At 41.8% G+C, this 20,030-nt stretch overlaps 1 protein-coding gene across 12 annotated transcripts; it reads left to right on the forward strand.

The window, feature by feature from the left end:
- Positions 1-6,209: 6,209 nt before the first annotated feature.
- Positions 6,210-19,931, forward strand: IFT27 (intraflagellar transport 27). 12 transcript variants are annotated; one of them, XR_008574627.1, is made up of 9 exons: positions 6,210-6,344; positions 9,697-9,776; positions 10,837-10,896; positions 11,571-11,630; positions 12,576-12,693; positions 13,008-13,117; positions 13,329-13,548; positions 14,071-14,229; positions 19,781-19,931. XR_008574627.1 is itself a non-coding variant. In XM_054809359.1 (8 exons), the coding sequence occupies exons 2-8, from the start codon at positions 7,020-7,022 to the stop codon at positions 13,425-13,427; spliced, it is 549 nt and encodes a 182-aa protein (XP_054665334.1). In that variant the 5' UTR covers positions 6,451-6,556; positions 6,963-7,019; the 3' UTR covers positions 13,428-19,931. The 12 variants fall into 12 exon arrangements, 2 of the variants coding, with proteins under 2 accessions (XP_054665283.1, XP_054665334.1); XR_008574628.1 differs by having other exon boundaries at positions 14,177-14,261; positions 16,350-19,931; XR_008574631.1 differs by having other exon boundaries at positions 14,177-14,261.
- The last annotated feature ends 99 nt before the right edge of the window (positions 19,932-20,030 follow it).

The following is a 20,030-nucleotide window of genomic DNA, read 5'->3' on the forward strand; positions in this document are numbered from 1 at the left end:
CTTCTGCAGATGAATGAATATTTTCTGTCTTAAAACATTTGCATTCCCCCCCTTAAAGTAATTTTCAATTTTGCTGGATACAGCACAATTGCATCTACTCTTTCAGCTGCAATGGGCTGTTGAAATTGAGCTATTGCCCAGCACCTGCTCTTAGTCAGAGAGCTGAAATCAGAGGTTAGGGGAAAAAATAAAGATTTTATGTCATTGTAATGCAAGTCTCCTTTTAGCTTTGCGGCAGTCAGTGTTCAATTATGTTCTGTAACAATCTCCATTACTAGAGCCAGTGTTTTTCTGTTCCTTTCTGCATGCATTAACTTTCTTGTTCACACGTGATAGCCGCCTTAGCAAAGCAGAGGAGTCTTAAGAGGCATTTGTCCATAGATTTAATGAGCCTACATCTTGGTTGAGGATGTGTTCAAATGTATCTTCATTTTGAATGCTCCAAAGGAAGATAGCTGATATAATTTAAATTGTTTCTCACTGAAGGCCTGATAGGTCAAAATTAACCTGAAATTTCATCTAGTCTATTGAATACAAAACACACAGCATGTAACAATGAAGGGCTCCCATGTAATTTTTTTCCTGTTTGTATCCTATTTTTACAAGCTCAGGATCCTTCTCATTCAGAATTTTTATAAGTTCACTGTGTAGCCCAGATGTTTAAGACTTCATCAGAAGCAGGAACCAAGGCCCTACATCTGTAGGAAGAAAGCCACAAAGACTGACCAGCAACGCTCAGCAGCAAATGGGAAGGAAGTAGCTGGTATGAACAGCTACTGGGAAAGGAGGAGGAACTTTGCTTTTGAAGTAGGCGAGAGCAACAATACATGGACAGAGAGCTCTGAGACAGGGGCCAGAGGGTGAACAACACAGAAATTCAGGGTCTGGGACTTGGGGAAAAGGAAATCCAGAGCAGGAAGGACTGGAGATGATTAGAGGGAGGATTTGAAAAGCTTAGAGCACAAGAGGTTTTATTACAATATAAATACATTATAATAAACTGACCTTGAAAAGAAAGGACATGGATAAGGTGGAAAAGTTTACACCTAAAAATTAACCTGTTATAAAAGTGGAGATGATAGAAAACAGAGTGCTTTAAACTCTTGAAAATTTAATTAAGAGTCTCAAATATTTCTCTTCTCCTTCCTCCATTAAAGCTCCAGGTCCTAGAGTCACATGGTTGCCTCTCTGTTTTCAGAAAGGGGAAAAAAATTCTAGCTGTCATGCCTGCAGAGAAAACCTTGAACATTCAAACCCTAAAAACATAAATCTAAATATAACCTTTTATTTTTTAATAAATCTCATTATTTGAATGTAGTCTGTCTTGTTTTTTTTAACATAAGATATAGCATTAGTATAAACTTAGCAGCTGCTTTCTAAGCAGACACCAGCTAGAGATCCAAAAAGATTCCCAACTGGTATTATCATCATCACCACCACATAATGACTGGCATGCTGGAATTATGGGTAGCTCATTTAAAGATATCATATATTCTGTATTCGACAGATTAACCCCTTCCCCATGATGCAGAAGCATACTCAACACTCACTTACCAGCATCTAGTCACCCTGTGCAAAAGAGCACAGACAATGATTGCTCCAACAATAGCATACTCACACCTGAGAAAGGTTCAGGCCACACACAAGGCCACAGCAAGTCCTCAATCTGTCATAATACTCCCCCTTGCAGAGATCTATACAGCATTAAGACTTTCTGTATGAAGTTCCAGATCCCAGACCAACTATCTATGTCTAATGCTTTGGGTTATATTGCTAAAAAATAAATAAAGATTTAGGTTTTGTCACCAGCAGTTTTTCTAGCTTCCATGTGCAAGAACAAACAAATAAAGATTCAGGCTGGAAGTTTTCCAGACATATGCAGAATAATTATTCCCCCAAAACTCTCCTTATCTTTATCCTTGTGGATTTGAATGCATCCTTGAGAAATCTGTCCCTTATTCCATATTCATCAGAAGAGAGGACATAACAGTTACAATTAGCATACTCAAACCAAGTCTATAGCCTTGTTGAGGTACCTACCCTACATCTAATAATTTACCACTTTTCATTGATGCCACAACTGCCATTCATTTCTAACATCCACTTTCCCAATGTAGTAGATCAGAAACAAATGACAGATATGCCAGATCAGTCAAAAGCACTGTTGTAACTGCCAACAAATCCTTTGGCTGATTCAACCATTTCATAATCATCTTACATTTCAGTGCACCGAGTCTCAGCCAAAAAGCCTTCATATCCGTGTCTCAGCCCCTACCACAAAAGAGCAAAATCTGAAGACCTGGAACTATAATGCTGTTATCAACAGTGATATAGAAAGCATCCAAATTCATACTTCTGTGCTAATAGCCCCACTCGGAAGAGAAACAAAAGGCAATTTTGGGGGATGCCAAATGAAGTAGTCCCCAATATAGATGAAGTTTCTATTTATTGTACTACTTGGGGAAAGTGTAAAGAACAGAAATCTACAATAAAATTTACACATCCGTTCTTGCAGCTTTCAAAGCTCTCCAGACATATCAGTAAACACTTATAGTCCATTCTGTAAGAGTCTATACAGATTTAAAAAGCCGCATGAAGTCTGAATATTCATCCATTTGCAAGATACTTGTGATGTTGTTCTGTCACACTGTTTCCTTTTAGTAACATCAGATTTAAAAAAGAACTGATGAAACACTTTGTATTTAAGAGATTTCTTACAGAAAAATCTACTAATTCCTTTCCTCAACATTAACACCCTCCTGAAAAGCATTGCTTACTCCAACGAAAGCTACATTAGTTCCTCAGTAGCTTTTATTAGGCAGCATGTTCAAGTTACAGGTTGTAACCTGCTCAACTCAGAACGTATCTAGAATGTTTGCATCTATACATGAAGAACTATAAAAACAAGTCCTAGGAATATTTTTGAATTCTGCCTCACAAAAAAATCACCTTTTAACAGGTATATGTTGGGAAGGAGACAATTAAGTGATTTACATGGGGCCCGACAGAATCTGAAGCACAAGCCATACATCAGTCTAAAAGACTATATGACCTTGGTTTAATCCTCATTGTAAAGCCTTACCTTGCTTCTGAAATTCCTTGCCACTCCTACTGGAGCTGTAGTTCCACCATCGCTGCCTTCTGTGACCCAATGAAATGCAAGCTGCACATGGACACGTGCAGTTTATCTGCCATTTTGTGACCATTGCCTAAAGGAACGTGACTTCAAATTTCAGGGTCCTGTGCCTGTCAGGGCAACTTATCCTGCTCACATTAGAGAAAGGGCACTCCCCACTCATAGCAATCTTGCTTTATTTGAGGAAGAAATGAAATGTGTGAATAAAAAGAGTGCTTTATTTCTCTTAGCTGGTAAACAGAGGATTTAACCTAATAAACACTTCTGTAGGGTAAGGACATCATCCTCTGTTGTTGTTTCATTGTTTGTTTGTTGTTTTGGTTTTTTTTTTTTTAAATCCACAGGGTTTCTCTTCCCCTCTCCTTCTCACGTAATCAAGATGACAGAAGCTTCAGTGAGCACAGCTACCAGTATTCCAATTTATTCAGCAGCAACCCCTGTGGACTGCTAACAGCAGACCACGATTCTGCTTGGATTACAAGGTGTAGATAAGTAATTCCATCCTTAATCTATCACTGTCAATGCTGGTAAGGGAACAACTTTCACCTGCAAGAAGTCAGGCAGAAGAAAAGATTGAGACTGGGGGAAAAAAAGTGTGGAGCAAAAGGACAGCAGAAATAGAGAGGACACATGTCGATTAAGAGCTCCATGTGTAAGTGCATGCAGAGGTAAGTAGGAAATGAAGGAATGGGACGAAGGACCAGGGTGCTAACAGAAAAGTAGCAAACAGGAGGAGAAAGGAGATAGCCTGATTCCAAGCAGAATTTTTCAACAGCAACGAAAATCTCACTTCCAACATAATCTATGCCTTCTATTACACTGATCCTAGTGTAAAATGGTAGAGATGTTTGAGGCCTCAGTAAATGCTGATGGATACCGCTACATTACAACCACGATCAATAAATCTCAAGTACATCATAATGGAGCCTCAAAGCCTTCGCATACAGACCTGTCAGTAAACTGGGACAATATTACAAATAGACAACAAAGAATAATGCAAAGATTGCAAATATGGAACAACACAGAGACAAGTGAATTTCTTGGAGGATGGAGTGGAAGGCAGAAAAGATGAAAAAGGAGGTAAACTATTTAGACATAAGTGATGGAGAACATCAATAACCGCACACCTGTTTTATGTGATGGAAGATTCAGGAATAGAAAAGAAAACAGTGAAAGCAGTGATGAGACCTGGGATTAATTTTTCTTTTCCTTTTTAAAGGAACCCCTAGTAGTCATTCCATCACTATACTTCACTAGTCATCATCTATCATTAAAGTCTCTGCCCAGTCAGGCTAGAGAAGTCCCCTCTGTATTATCACAGAAACAATGGGGTTTACATCCATATAAAAGACTCCTTTGATTTTGCTATAGGTACTTATTATTTTTATGTTATTTGCTTGTCTGGCTAGATGTCTGGCAGATATATCACATAGTCCCAAACACATAAAATGGGTCATTGTTACTAGAAAAGACCAAAAAAACCTGCCTTCTAAGCAGGTACTACACTGAGGTTAAAAAAAAACTCAGAAAAATTTCTTTTCAACCAACTCTACTCTTGGAATGTCCAACCTTATAACCCAAATACACATGCATTATTGATTACTCTTTTCTTCCCAAGCTCACTTAGTGCTTTTCACAATAAGCAGATTCTGTGCTCCACAGTAAACCACCTAATGTGTAGCCAAACAAAGTTTATACACTGAAAAAAGTATTATTTGCTATTGATGACATGCTTTCTACCAGCGTAAGATCTTTCAAAGAGACTAGAAGGAGGGGAAAAAACAGGAAGCTTCACATTCAGCTTTTTCAGCTCTAACCCAAACCCATTACATTTGACTAGGACTGCTTAAGGAAGACAGAAATTCAGTTTAAAGATTAAGAATAGGGCACACAAATAGTTTAAGAGTAGTCAAGGGAGATCTTAGTAAAAATATTTGAAAAAGAAGAAAACTAATTAAGGAACCAACCTACTGCAGCATGAAAGATCACAAAACTAACAAAGAAAGTAAAAAAGGAACGAAAATCTGAGATGCTAACAAGAAAGCAACTAAAAAATTGTGAGCAAGAAGACAAGTCTCTCTGGGAGAACAGTAGTATAGTCAAAAGCAAGAAAAATCATGAATTGGAGGAAAGGATAACAGATCAAATTTGACCCAGGTTGAGAAGAAACATTGGTCAACTTCCACACTGGACACATAGGCCTCATAAAGCATCTATTTTAAATATGCTGATCCAACCCCCAACCAACATCATGAAATTCAGATTTGTGGCCAACTTCAAAGCAGCTGCATCAAAGAACAGAGTGGGGTGCAGACAGGAGCAGGGCACTTGCAATTCCTGCTCCAGTATGACTTCACCTCTGAGCCCTGAGAGAAAAGTGACCCAAATCAGGGGACTCCCACAGCCGGTGACAGGACACAGCCCCCTACCCCACAGCCGAACCCGCTCCTCAGCCTGTGTAGAAAACACCCACCCGCCGTTAACCACCCGCGCCTGCGCAGAGCGGGTGAGAAGTACAGCGCATCCCTGCGCCACAGGACGGGGGGGCGGGGGCGGGGGCGGGGGGGGAGGAGTAGAAAGACCAGCGTCCGATCGCGCGCATGCGCAGAAAGGCACTCAACCAGGCGTGAGAGTGAGGGCGCTTCGGCACAGAAGATGCCATTCCGTAGGATCACAGGGCCGGAAATGGAGGCTTGTCTCCCTCACTCTCGAGCCCCTGTTGCATAGTTCTTTGTTCGTCACTTTATTATTTTCTGCCCTGTCCCCAGTGGGTTAATTTCGAGTACATAGTACGGTCCCTTGTGTTCTACCCAATAACAAACCGGCTCCTGAAAACATACTTAGTTGCTGGGCAGAAACTCCCCCGTTAATACCGTAACACCACAGCGCCATTCGCTGAGGGCCCTGCCCCGCCTTAGATACTGGAAGGGGCGGGGAGTCGGGTTTGAATGACAGGACTCTTAGTGGGCGGGAAAAGACAAGAGAACCAATGACAACTCCAGGTAGCATTGATGAGCAGGGCTCACAGCCAACCGAGCTGGGCAGGCGGTCGCCCCATGAAGGAGGCGGGGCGTTCGGTTGCTAGGGCCGCGCTGTTGCTAGGGCCGCGGCAGAGCGTGGTAGCGGCAGCCGCTGCCCTCCTGGCCCACCACCGCCTTCCCCCGGGCCGGGGCGATGGTGAAGCTCGCTGCCAAGTGCCTTCTGGCAGGTGAGTCCGGCCCGTCCGGTCCCATCCGCCCCGCTGCGGATGGCTCCGTGTGGGTGGGGCGAGGCCAGCAGCGGGGCGGTGCAGGGACTCCCAGGCCCCCTGAGTGAGGAGGGAGCCCCGGGTAGGTGGTGGCAGGCCGCGCCGGGAGGAGGCGCGGAGGCGGCCTGGCTTCTCTCAACCCCTCCTCAGGGAATCGCCCCGACGGAGAAGAGGTGGGGGAAGAGGCGGCAGGAGAGGGGTGGGTGCCGCAGCTCCCTCGGGACGGGAAGGATGGAAATCACGTTTGTTGTTACCTACCCCGTGTTCTCTCCCTCCTACGACATGCGAAGAATTAAAAGCTGTGTTCAGGGAGGCTGTGAAGTGTAGTCAGACCAGCTGAAATGCGAGGACAGGATCTGAAAAATAGAAAAAAAGAGTATTTCTACAGCCTGGAAAGGTGGGCTGAGGATGGGGGAAGTGTGAAGGGAGCAGGGTAGACAACCGAGTCCTGCCTCTTGCAGAGGAAAAATTCATGTCAGAAATTGGGATGATTCTGAGAGTGTGATGGAAAGGCAGAGCCTTAGCAAAGAGTAGAAGGACGAAGAATGTGCACTTCACAGAGTCGTCTTTTTCCCCAAGCAAACTGGAGGTTAACCTGAAAAAAGTGAGGTGAAGACACCAGTTTATTTAGTCAGGATGGATTGCAGAGCTGTTGAAAGTAAGTACAGCTGACTGTTAACACTGCAGGAAGAAAACTTTCTCCTCCTTTTTCCCCTTCTACACTGAAGCTCTGTGCAGCCTCAGCAAGAAGCACAAATCCATAAAACCTTTGTGTGCAGACAACTCCCAGGTTTAACTATTTGCTCCAAACCTGTTTTCTTTTGTCCAGAATAAAATGCTTCCCTTTTTTAAACCTCAGAAGCAGCTAACCATCAACTCGCGCAAAGTTAGATGTGATCTTTGGCAAATGCAAAATGATTAATCTACCTCATGCCTCTGTTGATAGTTACTGTGGACAGCATGAGTATCTTGCCTGTCTTCTAGATTTGAAACTTACACATCATTTCCAGTTTGGAAGTTTCCTGGTCCCAGTGTAGGCTTTGCTTAAGTCTTTCAAGTTTAGTTTAGTTTTACCAAAGGTCAGTTCCATGACCATTTTAAATTCACATAGGTTTTCTTTGGATGACCCAGTTACGTGCTTAATGCTAATTGGGTCTGGAGCTGCCTTTTCAGTTCTGTTCACAACACAAACAACAGGAAGGTCCTGTCCTATATGTAGTGCTCCTAAGTGCTGCAGTAATAGTCATGTATTATTAAAAATAATAAAATAATGAAGCAGGCCAGGCAAAATAACTTCTCTCTTGCGGAAGAGACCAATATAGTGAAAGAGACATAAGAGATGAGTAACCACAACAACCTAAAGGGAACAAGAAAATGCAATTTCATAGGTAGGAGCAAAAATGTCAGAGATGGAACAGGGAACTCTTGTGTACCTAAGGAAATGGTTATGAAGAATAGAGTGGCTCGCAGTATTGGGAGCTGCACCAAGGTCAAAGAGAATAACAGGGGAAAAGGGCTTTTATTAGCAAAAGAGAGACTATTAACTTGACAATAGAAAGTGATTCCTGTGTTATCTCAAGGGTAATTTAGAGACACACAGTAAAAGCTATTGTTGTTGAGCTTACTGTGGAGACACTATGAAAAGGTTTTCATTGTAGAGACAGTTGGCAGTAGCAGGCGTTTTAGAGACACGCTACAGATTCTGGCAGAATAACAGAAATATGGATGGAATAAATACTGTGGGATGCAGTACTGGCAGATGAGACCAAACTAAATGAAAAGGGCAAGGAAACTTATTTTGAGAAAGAGTAGTGATGTAATGGGCTAAGAGGATGGCAAAGAATAGGAAGAGGGAAAGAACAACTGGGGCTGTCAAACTGAAGAAAGGCAACACATTAGTTAAGAATTTGCACTGGATGCTGCCTGCGCAGTTTGGAGCAATGTATGCTTCTCTATCTCATTTTACAAAGACAGATCTAATTGTCTATTGAAATACAGAATAGCTTGCACTCAGAACAGAGTGTTGTCTTCAGCACAAGCTTGAACTGATCAGGGAACAAACAAGCTGACTTACCAGATTTTCCTGTCTAAATATTATGAGCCCAACTCATCTCAAAGTAAGCAAGCATGCTAAAAATCTTTAAACAAGAACTACATTTGTTTAATGCATCTAGGAGCAATTGTCACTATCCAAAACACCCTTCCTCCTCTATGATATTATGTGAGCAGATAGCTTTCCCAATTTCCTTCAAAACACCATCTAGGAAGCTGTAATAGGGTCAAAATATACCCCTTTCTGGGTTTATTAACAACGTAACATAGAAGACTTGTATTCCAGGCTTGGCTGTCGTGAGTGTTTCTTTAAGGGTAAAGCTAGAACCACTGAGGTATTTAATTCCTGGTTCCTGTCCTTTGAACTATTCAGGCTGGTGAGACAATATGTGAAGAGAGGATAAGCCCTTTGGGAACATTAAGTTAAATCTTTGTTTTGCAAGGATTATGATATTTTTCATGGAGTGATATGGGCATATGTGAATTCTGCAGTTCTCTGCCATTGCTTTGGATCTTACAGAGTTTTGTAACAGCAGGCCAAAGCAGGCAGCTGCCAGGTTTGCCTGAAGTGTTGTGTAAGCCATACCAGAAATCCTTGGCTCTAGAAAAGCAAAAAATAAAGCCCCTTGGTTTTCCTTCCATGTATGGATGAATCAGCAGGCTCTTTCTCTCCAGCCAAGTGACATTTGCTTCTGTTATGGCCAGGATGCAACTAATGAGCCACCAGCAGCATTGAGTCACCAAGAGTTGCTCTCTTAGCAGGGTCAGCAAGAGGAGTTTATCGAGGAATGTTACCAGCTTAAGCAGCTTGGTAATATAAATGACCTGACTCTTCCCTAAATTCAGTATGTAACAAGGATTTGAATCTGGGCAAATGGGTAATCTAAGGAGAGGAAATAGTCTCCTATGCAGCCCAGTCTCCCTTTTCACATTGTGGTTTTCTCTACATGATAACATATCTGGGAAATTTTAATTCTTAGGTAAAGACTATAGGGTAGACGTGTATTTTAAAGAAACAGCAGTTCCACCCTACTCTGGGTCATTCATAAAGCAGAAATCTGATCTCATCACCAGTATGCATAATGGCAATATTCGTTTCTTCACTTGGGTATTACCTTTTAGATTGTTTTGTGCTTCTTGTGATAGTTGTATTCAGAGTTATAGCATCCAAGCTCTTATAGCACGTGATAGTAACAAAACCGAGGGAAAACAAGATTCTCTAAGATGAAACAAAAATCTTTTCTGTTTTTTGGTTTTGCAGGAGATCCAGCTGTAGGGAAGAGTGCTTTAGCCCAGATGTTCCGCAGCGATGGGGCTCATTTTCAGAAGAACTACACACTAGTAAGCATACGACAGGCTCAAACTGATATCTGACATTTTTCTAAGTTGCATGACAAAACTAAGAAGGTCTAGAACAAAATAAATAATATGATTTTAAGTTGAGGCATTCAAGGTGGGGTCTTACAGGGTTTTCTTTCTCTTACACCCTAGATTCTGAAGAGAAACCATTTAATATTCTGTAAGTCTTTACATTATGTGGGTGCTGGTTTTGAAACTTAAAGCAGAGTAATTTAGTTAATGTTATAATTTTCCTGCTGAACCAATGTTTTCACAAGCTTTTGTGGTGTTAGAGAGCTTCCCCCTTTAGGGAGTGCTCTATGAAAAAGCATTGCTGAAGGAGAAAGCTTTTAATTCCAGCTATTAAATGTGTGTGTGGACAGTGCGCTTATCACTATGCAAACACGAAGATGTGCTGCATAGCCCCAAGATAATTATAATCTAGAGAAACTGTTCCCAGATGAAGAGGATACAGTTTGTAGTCTTTCAGCGTGAGAATCAATGGTGATGACTAATCAGAAGCAGGATAAAAATAAAAGTAAATATAAGTAAAAAAAGGAAAATATGAATGTGGAGGAAAAAAACCCTAAAATATGTTAATTCATTGAAATAAAGATGGAAACCAGAAGTTAAGGATAGAAATAGAACAAACAAACAAGCTACAAAGCAAAATGAGATAAAAGGTGGAAGAGGCACAAATAACCTCAGTCCCATATGTTAGCTGATCACATGGTTGGTGCAAAACGTTCTAAGGCGCGCTTTAAAGCAGCAGTGTGATAGTGAACATAGCCCTGCAGATTTCAGCTAATACCCTTAGTTGTATATAAGCAAATCTCTGGACATTGATTCTTCTCTGTCTTTTTTCCCCATCAGAGCAAATCTACGTGGCTTTGACATGTAGGTGGGAGTATGTTAGGAGAGCTATGAGGAGTTCCCAGCTGTCTATGTTTGATAGGATTGTAATGATTCACAAGAATCGCCTCAATCCAATGCATAGTTACTATGCAGTCAGACAGGCTCTTAAAACTCTTCTGATCCTTGTTTTCCTGATTCTTCTTGACAGACAACGGGCATAGAACTGTTGGTGAAGGCTGTATCAGTTCCAGAGACAAGTGATAGTGTGGTGAGTTTTTCTGTGACATAAATTGGGTCAGAAAGAGGCATCCAGAGCTCAAACCTCACTTCAGTCTCATTCTGGTGGAAGATTGCTCTGCATGTTCATAAGGCCATTAAGTTGCATTAAGGAAACGAGGCTGATCATGTACAATTCCTGATACTCCAGGGGCAGTTTAATCTTAAAAATATAAATTTTACATACTTGTATTCAACATGACATCTTAAACGAAAGCTGTTGCCAGCTTTGTTAGGATTCTGTTCTGTCTTTTAGGGCACTCAGGTTTAGTTCATGTGTCTTAGAACTACAGAAGTTGGAACTTATCTGTTATTTTTTCTTAATGCCCTACACTCCCACTAGTGGAACGTGGAACGTGTGTATAATTTTGTATAAATAGTGCAGGTTATTGTCCCACTCTACATATTCTCTTTCCAGTAGGGATGGAAACCAGACTTGGGGCCTTGGAGGTAACCCTTTTATGGGTTATACACGAAAAATAGCTATTTCTTTTCTCATGCTACCTGAACTGGAGTATTCTCAGTGCAGGAAACTTGTCCCTTAGGGACATGACACTGCTGTACTGAACAAAATGCAGGAGTTACAAATTCCAGTATTTACTTCAAAAACTTTTCCTTACACTGCATTTTTCCTGGTGAGATCCTTCTTTCTGCTTCTGCTTTCAGGAATTCTTCATTTTTGACTCTGCAGGAAAAGATCTATTTTCTGAAATGCTGGAGAAACTGGTAAGTCTTATGTAACAGTCCTCTTCTTCCAAAGTGCTTTTGCTTTGAAGATCTGAACTCTCCAGTCTGGCAGATGTAGCAAACTTTGTCTTTAGTGTAAATGGGAGCAATTACCTCAGTTGCCAATGCATCCTGTTCTACCTCTCTAAAACTTGTACTAGAAGAAATACTTTCCAGAGGAAGTAAGTCAGATAGTCATTCAGTTTTCTTACAAAAGAAATAGGGATGTTTAACTAAGAATCACTGTGTACTTTTGGTTAAAGTTATTTTTATTTCTTAGAAAAACATCTATTTTGCTGCTACTCCAACAGTGGGGGTTTTTTGTGTTATAGTAAGGTGTTTGATCTGACAGGACTTATTCTTGTCCTTGAGCACAATACTGCCCTTGATTTTTTTCTTTCACACATTTGTGTCCTTCCCTGTACAGTTCTCCACTGTATTATCTCATTTTGAGACAGAGGATCAATTAATTGATGCGAGGTTTCATAAGATGACTAAGTCAACCTAATGGTTCATTGCTCTACAAGAGGCAATTCCACTTTTGCTCTTGCACTAGGTCTGATTTGCAAGGGACGCCTCTAGAAGCTGGCTCAGCTTCTCAAACTGGAAGAAAACCTTTATACTTTTTTCTCTAGGATTAATTTTGTGCTGATTCAGCATGAAGAATTGGCTTCCCCAGGGATCAGATGAAAGCCAGAGCCGATCCAAGTAAAGGAGCAGGACCGTGCAGACAGGAATGGGCAAAAAGAGCAAGACCACCTTTCCCAGTGCCAGCTATCCATTTAGTCAGCTCAACTGAAATGTGAAACCTCAGCCAGGGCATAGGATTCCTGTATGTTAGGCCTTTTATTTTTGTCTTAGCATCTGTGTTTGCTGTGTTTACAGACTGGCTGTTGACCACATCAGTTTCATTAGAGCTGACAATGTTCCTTTCTTGCTGTGCAGTGGGAGCAACCCAATGTCCTGTGCCTTGTGTATGATGTCACTAATGAGCAATCTTTCAACAACTGTGCTAAGTGGTTGGAGAAGGTGAAGGCTCAAGCAGTTGCAGTGCACATCCCAGGTAAGAAATGGGTGAGATTCTTGTTATCTGCTCCCCGTCTTGTGTGACAGCAGTTGTTCCTGTTGAAATGTAGCAAAGAGCATTTATTTTAAGCCAGGGACGGGCATGGCTTCCTCCAACTCATTTGCTTTTATCACAAAGCAGATAAGGCATGAATATGTTTCCTTTGTGGAACCTTTTCTAGGTAGTTGTAAACTGTTCTCCACGCCTCCAACTTTTTCAGCCACTTTTACAAATGTTCCAGCATTTATTGCTAACAAGTCAGCATTTCTGGGTGGTTGTTTTTGCTTTGTTTCATGCTTTTTTTTCTGTAGGTGTCTTAGTGGGGAATAAAACAGACCTGGTTGGTCGTCGAGTTGTGGAGCAGAAACAAGCACAGGAGTGGGCTGAGAAACATGGCCTGGAATACTGTGAGATGTCAGTGGTGAGTATCTGCTCTTTTCACCATCTGTGGAAGTGGGTATTTGTAAAGTTACCATCTCTTTCAGGTAAAGAAAGATAATCGGGGGCTCTCTTCCACTTGTTTGTGATCTAACTCACCCTCAGTTTTAATCTGTCTTTTGTGAAGCAGTAAGAGCAGAAATAGTCAAATGCGTATTCCATCTGTCATTCACAACTTTCTTATTTCTTTACAGAAGGAGATGAAAAATTTTGAGGCCCCTTTCCGCATCCTGGCAAAGTCATTCCACCAACTGTACAAAGAGAAAGTGGAAACTTTTCACTCACTAGCTTGAGGGCTGTGACTGGGATGACTTATTTATCCTCTAAGCGTCTTCTAGTGCCCAGAATCCTGCAGGATGGAATACAGAGAAAAGGAAAAAGATGAGCTCTTTGCTTCTTCATGGTCATCTTCTGGTAATTCAAAATAAACTAGAAATAAGCAAGAGGAAAGACACTCTTCTGAAGTTGCTACCTCAGCATTCCTTTCATGTCCTCTAACTTGGTTCTCTGCTCACTGAAAGTCTGCTAGGTTGAAGGAGGCGGGGAGTAAAAGGGGAGGGCAGAATGGAAATTGCCAGCTCTTTGCTTTGATATTGTCTTGTCTCTTGTCTGAATAGACTTCCCGCTGCTACAAGCAAGGATTTAGAGGTTTCGAGAAGGAGAGAGGAAGCTGACAGGATATTTTTCAACTTAAGCAACCAAGTCTTGCTACATATGTTGCAGGGCAGGACTGATTTGGCCCTGCCACTTGAAAAGCATTTTTGGTAGGAGGTCTATGCCCTAAAATCAACACATGGGGACTGAGATGTGTGGGGACCAAGCTGGATTTAGGTGTGTTTCTAGAAGTGCCCAGAGCAGAGACCTGTTTTAACAGTGTTACCCTTATCAGTTGTAGGACTGATATGCTGATGACTAATATGTGTTTCTGACTTATAGAATCTGGTTCTTTTCTTCAATGTGTTTCACTTGCACTGCCTGGTAGGAACTGTCTTGCATCTGTACCGCTCTCACTTGGTAACGCAGTGCCCTCTGCTGGTCCCAGGTCACAAGATTTCGCAAGAAGCTACCTCTCGAAGTGAGCAGGACTTCCTACAGGCACGTCCAAATTGGCTTTTCTGCAAACCGGGGTCAGATAGCAAGAATACTTCTTTTATTCTAAAGACAAGTCCAAAATTTAAAACTAATTATCTTTTCTTCTTCAAGTCGTTGTCATCTTATGTGTTTTTGTGTCATTTTGCTTTTTGTCAGCTGAACTTGGCAATACCATGTTCTCATTAGGTTCAGTTCTCAATCCCTTACTAGAATCAAAGTCCTCTTTGTTGTTAAACTTTCTCTACTTGTCCTTGAATTTTGGATTAAAGACCACGATTCTGATGTCACTAGTGGAAACAGGAGTCAGGAAATGAAAGACAGCCTGGCTGAGTTACTCTGACTCAGCTGTATCTGGCTGGAAGTTTTGTATCGGAAAAGGTAAAAGCCTAGAGAGAACTGCTCTTTTGTGTGGAGTACTGATGTTGCATATGTGAGAGCCTATTTGCTAAGGCAGTATGTGAAAGCATCCGTGGTAAGGTACTGCCTTGTAACTGAGCCTAACACCAAGGAGTTCAAAACTGTAACCTTCCTCTTCTCTCAGATTATGTTAGCCGCCCTTGGGCAAGGGAAGCTGAATTCTGTGGAGAGTAAGCACTGAGTGATTTTTCAGGCAGGCTTTTCAGGAATCTGTGTTTCAAGACTTTTATACGTGCGTTTTATAACCGTTTTTATGCCCAGTGCTAGGAAAAGTACATTGGATTGAACATAAGAAATATGGCTGCAGATGTTGTAGCTGAGTTTATGAAGCACTTCAAGAATCTGGAGAAGCAGCTGGGCTCATTTCACTGGCAACAGTGTGTTGATGTTGGGAATTAGCTGGGGAGCATGAATACCAGCTAAAGAGGTTAAGTAGAAGCTCAGCCCACAAGAAAAGAAAATGAATAGATTCTTTTGCTAGAAGTCACCTCAAAAAATGACAGAACCAGTTGGGAAAGCTCTTGCTTCTTCCAAAGAAGGAAGGACTCCTCCACGGGCTGAGGGTAACTAGAAGACTCACTCTTCTTTCAATTGGATTAGCATTACTGACATTTTTATCTTACATGGGTTGTCTTGTTAATCCTGAGGGGTGTCTGTTGATTTACATGGGCTGAGTAGAGTCTTGCCTGCAGGTGCTCATACCTCTGACTATTAATAATAAAAGTTATTTTGGATGCTGTGCTGATCTAGTTAAAGAATTAAAGAAGGTTGGTTTTGATTTGGTAGCTCATTTCCCCCTGGTTCTATTGATGATGTGATTACAACACAAGACAGATATTTTTTGATATTGAAAATAGCATGCCAGGTGTGTGTGCCACCTGTGACGTGGTGTATAGGGGGGATGAACACCTCGGGAATGGGTGATGGAATGAATCCTATGCAATCTTTAACCGAGGAGTTCAATCTCTTTGCACCAGAAGGACCTCCCATAACTTCAAATAAACAGTCTAAATGCACCAGTAAGATGAAGATTGGTGAACGCTGTTTTATTAAATGAATGCAAAAGCTGGAGGATCTCATTAAGGGAATGCTTGCAGTGGTGATTTGTGATTTATAGGGAAGCTGCTTTTGAGAGGTTAGTGAAGAAAAATGCATCCCATGCAGGGAAAGATATATTGCCTGAGAGAGGAAATGTATGATCTAATTAGCTAGCAGTAGGGATTCACCCACTGCCCCTTTCCCTCTTTCCACAGGCCATGACTAGAATTAGAAAAGAGGTTGTGTCTAAAGCATGTTGCCCAACTTCCTTTTTACAGGACTATTTCAAGCACTAATGTAGACACAATTTAATGTCCTTCAAAATGGTATGTTTGACAATAGCCATTTCAGTCCTTCCGAATGCATTTTAAAAGCATAACATATTGTCCTTCCTGGCTAACATGCTATATACTACCAGCATGATGCAGGGGATGCTTGTTGCTATTTTCCTAGCTTATTTGGGACCTTGGTTGTAGAAGCTAGTAGTGAAGAGTGGGTAAAGAACATGGGAGCCAGATACAGGAAGGCTGTGGAAAATACTTTTGTGTCTGTGTGAAGGAGTTTAGGGTGGTGAGTAGGTGTGCTGGACAAGGAGGATGAGTAAGTGTCTGAAGCCGTTATTAAGTTTCTCTTAGTATGTTCAGTAACTGCTGCTGTCACATCTGTAGGGTGAAGATGCATGTTTGCTGCTTACAGCCTTAGCATCACTCTGAATTACAAACACCGTGGAGAACAGTGGGAGGAAGGCAGAAGGCCTGTCTGCTGACCAGGAAGCTTGTTGTCTTCTTACAGCTCCCCTACTTTGTCCAACTGTGCAGTGCTCTAGGTGCTCAGCATGGGTGTTTACAAACCAGAAGAGACCCAGCTCAACCAGAACTGAAATTTCAAAAGGAGGAGGAGGAAACAAACAGGCCTTTAACTGTTTTTAAGAGATACGTAGTCCTTTTTTCTACTTGCTTGATTAGAAAAAAAAATCTTTCCTCCTTGGCGTCCCTCCTTCCTACCTTTCCCTTGGTCCTCATGATTCTGCTGCACAGAATCCTTGTTATACTTGTGCCCTGCTTTACTTAGCTTGATACATCACCAGCTGATTTTTTTTTATCCTTCTAATTTCTGCATTATCTATTCCCAAGGCTGCAAGACATCTCTTCTTAGAGAGATTAATAGACGAAAGAAAACAAAAGTGGAATTTTTAGTCAAATTGTCTTGGAAGAAAGAACATTAAGAAGCTGACTGACATTCTGAAATTTTACTGGAAATTCATTTGTGTAAAGTTCTCATATTAAAGATGCTTTAATGGTTTTATTTTGTCTTGCCAGACACATTCTACTGTGTAGTGAAATGCAGGATGTAAAATTCCAGAAAGATCAGGTTTTATTGTGGGAGTTAATAGGAGTTTCAAAGCTGATCATACCGTGATAAGATTTGTTCAGTCTTAACAAGGGAGTGGTCACTGCTGCTCATAATAAAGCATTAAATATATTGAAATGGGGCTGTCAGAACAGTTTCTTCTAGAGATTTGTTCATTTTAGAGACTTAAAACTTAAGAAAGGACATCTTTCAGAAAACCAATCTGATAAATGACACCATTTGGTCCAGGGTTATTTCTGATATAACTTCAGTGACTTAAAGGGCTGGATTTAGTCTTTTATGCCAATTGAATCCCCTGGGTAAGCTTCATTTCTTTACCCGCTATACATCTTGGACCGATCTGACCTGATAGCAAAAGACACATGATGTTGTTGAAAATGAAATACTGCCTTGGGGCAGAAGGATAAACTGTGTGGCCTCCTGAGGTCCTCCCAGCAATACTTTCTATAATTCTGTTAGATTAAGTGGGGAAAGAAGTAGCATGGAAAGCACAAAACAGGCTAAGTCATAAACTAGCAATTAAACTGGGAGCTAGGCTGGGCTACAGCAGAAAACGTACAATCTATCCCAATTAAGAGCTGTATCTCAAGAGAAACCAGGAGCCTGACGCAGGTGCTGACAGCAGGGAAAACACTGCATTTCTGTTTTGTAGGCAGCGACTGCTTTCTACTGGCGCTTACACAGATCCATGGGGGTCCATACCTCACTCAAGACTCTGTTCTGCTTTTAATAATTACTGTATCTATGATGTTCAGGTGGCAACTGCTTGCAGTTGTTGTCTCATCTGCCTGTATAAAGCCAGCAGTGTGGTGGCAGATTATCTGCTAGTAGGAAGAAGACATTCCTATTCTTGACACTATCTGTAATAGGATCCCCCTCTCCCCATGCATTCTCAGTCCTTCTTTTTCTATCTCATATCCACTTCTAGATGGAGAGTATCCACCTCTGCTTGTTCCTAGCAAGTAATTTTTCCATCTTGCAGATGGTATTCCATGGAAGCTGGGGCTAAGGTACTTCTAGGACCTTCTGCAGCAGAGGTGGAGTCTGAGCAGAAGCTCTTCAAGGGCCATGTTGGCCCTTGCAACATCTCAGCCTAAGGGCATATCATCTCTCTGCTTCTCACATCCTATTTCCTCCTCCTGCTGTCATCTTGCCTTGAGAACAATGTCTTCTGTGCCAGTTGCCCTTGGCTCTGCTGACCCGGAACAGCAATGCTTGGGGGAGGGAGAAAGAAGAGAGCTACTCAATCTCTAGTCTTTTCAGGGCTCTTTAGGTGTTGTGACTCCTTGTTGAAGTCACCTGAGAGATGGGGATATTGCTCAGTCTAGAGTGTAATTTCCTGGCAGGAGACCCCCAGCTGAGTCCTGGCAGCCACATCTTGGCTCTTCAGAGCTTGCCGCAGTGTAACTTTCACAGACACTGGCTGTTCTCATTCTGACTTGGAGTTTTTGTTTGTTGTTGGTTTGTTAGGTTTTTTTACTCCTTGGGGGTCTTTCTCTCATTCTTCTGTCACAGCTTCACATATTTCCTCCCCTAGAGCTGTTTGTCAAGAGAAGCCTGGAATTGCTCTCTTTCCTGGTCTCTGAGATCAAATTCAAATCTGGCAATGTTTAAAAGGGAAATGTGACAGACCCTACATGTCAAGATGGGGTCAGGGATGGGGTCAGTTTGATGAGTTTCCCTCCAGCCAGATATGCATCAATTGGAGAAATGTGGAGCCTGTAATCTTTCTGCACAAGTACTGGAAAAATACACTATATGAGGACTTTGAGTTAGGGAATGTGAGCAGAGTAGGTATATAGGCAGAACTGATCAGCAGCTGCGTCCCAAACACGGGAAATGCAGGAGCAGTAGGGGAGTAGGAATATGTAGGAAAGAGTGGGGTTTATATCCCTTCATGAAGTGCCCAAAGTATTTGCTGAGGGAGAGTGGGAGGGTTGGAATTAGGGATGGGAAGACCTAAGGCTTTTCCTGGCTTGTAGAATGATGTATGGAAACAAAGTGGGAGGAAGAGTAATTTTTGCATGAGCCATTGAGAGAAAATGAGGATACAGAGTAGAGCTGGATGACGCTGCAGGTGGGAGGGCAGGTGGTAAGAATAAATAACTGAACACAGATTTTCAGGGCCAAGATCTTGGGGCCATAGTCAGTTTGGGGAATTCAGAGCCATGATGAGTAAGGTCAGTAGTAGCCATCAGTTTAGGTTCAAGATGTAGGGCCTGCGTTAGAACAAGGCAGGACAAGTTAAAGTCTGCATGACAGGGTTGACGCTGGGGTTTGATAGGGCAATAGCAAGAATCCAGAATGATAAGCCTAGGAGTACTGCGGGGAGATAAGAACAGCAAGCTGTGATGCTGTGAGGAGCAGAGGCTGGAGACAGCATATCCAGGTGAGACCAGAAAAAATAAAGTAGGTAAGCTAAGGACACTCTCAGACTGAAAGGGTGGAAAAGTGTGAAGAGATGCTGGAAATTCAGACTGAGTACAGTTCTTCCAAGGGGATTTCTAAGTGGAGGGAAATAGACGCCCACAATGTTACCCACACATCTTTGTATCATTCGAAACACAAATTAATTCCAGCACTATCTCTATTTTCTGTTGCCAAAAAATGAAGTGATCTATTTGCTTAAGCCTTTTTTTTTTTTTTTCCTGAGGAGGGAGGGAACAACACATAAACCTATGCCTAATTGTGCTGCAGCATCCTGAATACATTATGTTAATCTCTTCAGGGAATGGAAAGAGAGCCTGCACCTCACCTAACCAAGCAGAAGTGCCCCCTACAACTTGAGCATTGACATCTCACAACAAAACCTTCGTGATCAGTTCATAGAGCAGAAGACCTCCTCGGAATATCAATATTTAACCTCAAAAATAGAAAAATGCAATGTGTGTGAGGTCAATGTAAAGCAGATAGAAATCACTCTGTTCATGAATAAAATTACTTACAATAAAAAATGCTTTCAGCTCTGCATGTGAGGA

This window comes from Grus americana, chromosome 1 (genome assembly GCF_028858705.1).
Source record: "Grus americana isolate bGruAme1 chromosome 1, bGruAme1.mat, whole genome shotgun sequence".
In the NCBI taxonomy this organism is placed as follows: Eukaryota; Metazoa; Chordata; class Aves; order Gruiformes; family Gruidae; genus Grus; species Grus americana.

Excerpts from the sequence above, each read along its gene's own strand:
- IFT27 (XM_054809308.1), top strand. The coding sequence starts at position 6,311 with ATGGTGAAGCTCGCTGCCAAGTGCCTTCTGGCAG. Across the intron at positions 6,345-9,696 it reads TGCCAAGTGCCTTCTGGCAG|GAGATCCAGCTGTAGGGAAG; the intron begins GTGAGTCCGGCC and ends TTGGTTTTGCAG. Across the intron at positions 11,631-12,575 it reads CTGAAATGCTGGAGAAACTG|TGGGAGCAACCCAATGTCCT; the intron begins GTAAGTCTTATG and ends CTTGCTGTGCAG.